At 35.3% G+C, this 2065-nt stretch overlaps 1 protein-coding gene across 1 annotated transcript; it reads right to left on the bottom strand.

The window, feature by feature from the left end:
* Nucleotides 1-204: 204 nt before the first annotated feature.
* Nucleotides 205-1602, bottom strand: POLR2K (polymerase (RNA) II (DNA directed) polypeptide K, 7.0kDa). The gene is made up of 3 exons (XM_008937645.1): nucleotides 1542-1602; nucleotides 675-767; nucleotides 205-227 (listed from the first exon to the last, which is right to left on the bottom strand). The coding sequence occupies exons 1-3, from the start codon at nucleotides 1600-1602 to the stop codon at nucleotides 205-207; spliced, it is 177 nt and encodes a 58-aa protein (XP_008935893.1).
* Between the last annotated feature and the right edge of the window lie 463 nt (nucleotides 1603-2065).

The raw sequence follows: 2065 nt of genomic DNA on the forward strand, positions 1-2065 counted from the left end.
CACACTGACTACAATTTAAATAACAGCTTTATAACTCTATTGCTGGAAGACAATACAGACAAAAGTTATTATCACAGTAAACTTTAATATTCTAATCTCTTAAAACCCACATAATAGTGTACATTTGTACATGAATGGATTTACAAAGCAAAGTTATCAGGAAGATTAAACTACATCATGAAGTCACTGTGTCTTCAGCAGACATCATCGGGCATCAAAAACCACCACTGGAATAGTGCAGTCAAAGAAAATAAAAGTGTTTTGTTGTTGAAAAAACATCCGGGAGAAAAAAGATGAGGCTGGGTGAGTAGGAAAGATAGTGGCTAAATCCAAAGTCACAAATATATAAAAACATTTCAAAGCATCTTTAATTAATCCCACAACACTTTCCTTCTCTCAAAAGGCTGAATAATATCCACAATTCACAGTACGTCACCTAGACTATCATAGCTTATTATGTTCTGCATAGAAAATGGAAAAAAAGAGAAAGTGACAGGAAAGAAAACAAGGTGCCCAATCACAATGCAGAGATTTCCCTATTGTACTTTGCTCTGTTTATTTTTGGCCTTGAAGGACTCTTACGTTATTATTCAAATTTTCCATTGTTTCCTTTGTATACCATGTCTCCACCCACATCTTCCCAAATGCATTCAAGTGCACATGTAAAAGGATACATCTTTTTGTCCTTTTCTTGTACATTATCCTGTAGCCACATTCTCTGCATCTGATAGGATCTCTTGCCTTGATTTCATTTTCTGTATGACATTCTGAGGGAGGCAGATAAAGGGAATAGGCAAGCAAAACCAGCATGGTTAATGCATAGAGAACCTTCAAAAGTTGTAATAGTCAAATTCATATTTGTGGCAAACAAATGTAATAAAAAATAATTGTAGTGAATTTGTATCAAGAGCTGAATGATATCAAGATACTGTACAAAATAACTTAGCAAACTTCAATTATATTAAGATTAAAGAGGATCCTGCTAAAAATGACTAAATTATTACTGCACAGAATAAATCCCACTCTTGATCAACCAGGCTGTTTACTAATAAAAACTTCAGCTCAGCCACCCAAAGCACCAAGTTTATGGTCTCAAAAGACAAAATATTTCAGGGATTCCTGAACTGATGAATCAAAATCACCACTTTTAAAGTTGTTGGCTTATCTATAGGTAAGAGAGAATTTAATGACTGCACTTCAATAAAGGCTGAGTAACCATACAGCACTTCCAAAAAAACTGAGGGATGCACTAAATAGAAGCTCCACTATCTGCACCACAAGCAAATACTTTAAGAAAGCATTCTCTGGAGATGAAGGAGCACAGTGCAACATAAGCTCCAGTGAATTACTTCCACATCACTATCCGTATACACCCCATATACGTAGTAACAACGGTGTGTACAGCTTTAAAGAACATCAGGATTCACACTTCAACTACTTGTATTTATGTACTCTTCAGCATAATGATTACACATTCTTCATTATTAAAACACCAAACCTACAGTAACAAGTAAAATGATTCACTGATGTCTTTTCTTTACCTCCACAGATGTAAATCATTGGCTGCTGCTTTGGAGGCTGAACATCCTTCTGTGAATCCATCTTCTAAACAACAACAAAAAAAGAAGCACAAAACATGCACGGCAGGTTGGTGGCTTTTTTTTTTCCAGTTATTTTCAAAGCATACACAATCATTTCAATATCTCAATCTAAAGTTTACAGAAGACTAAAAAATTCCTTAAAAACACAAACAAGTTCAATTCGTATTTGATACACAGGACATTAGATACCTCAGGTTAGAAGCGATTTCAGAAAGTCATCTAGTTCAACTTCTCCACAGCAATGTCACATCAGGTTTCTCAGAGCTTTACCAGTCAGGTATAGAAAACCCCAAAATATGGAGACAGCATAGCATCTTCTACTAAATAGGATTTTAAACATGAAAGCCCAATGAAGAATATTTTATTTCCTCCCCCCTGCCAATAGCAAGAATTTCCTTGCTGGAAACATAAAAATAATTTCTTATGCAGCGCTCAGGTGACAACAGTGCCATCATAAACAAGGT

This window comes from Merops nubicus, unplaced genomic scaffold (genome assembly GCF_000691845.1).
Source record: "Merops nubicus isolate BGI_N331 unplaced genomic scaffold, ASM69184v1 scaffold35123, whole genome shotgun sequence".
Taxonomy (NCBI): Eukaryota; Metazoa; Chordata; class Aves; order Coraciiformes; family Meropidae; genus Merops; species Merops nubicus.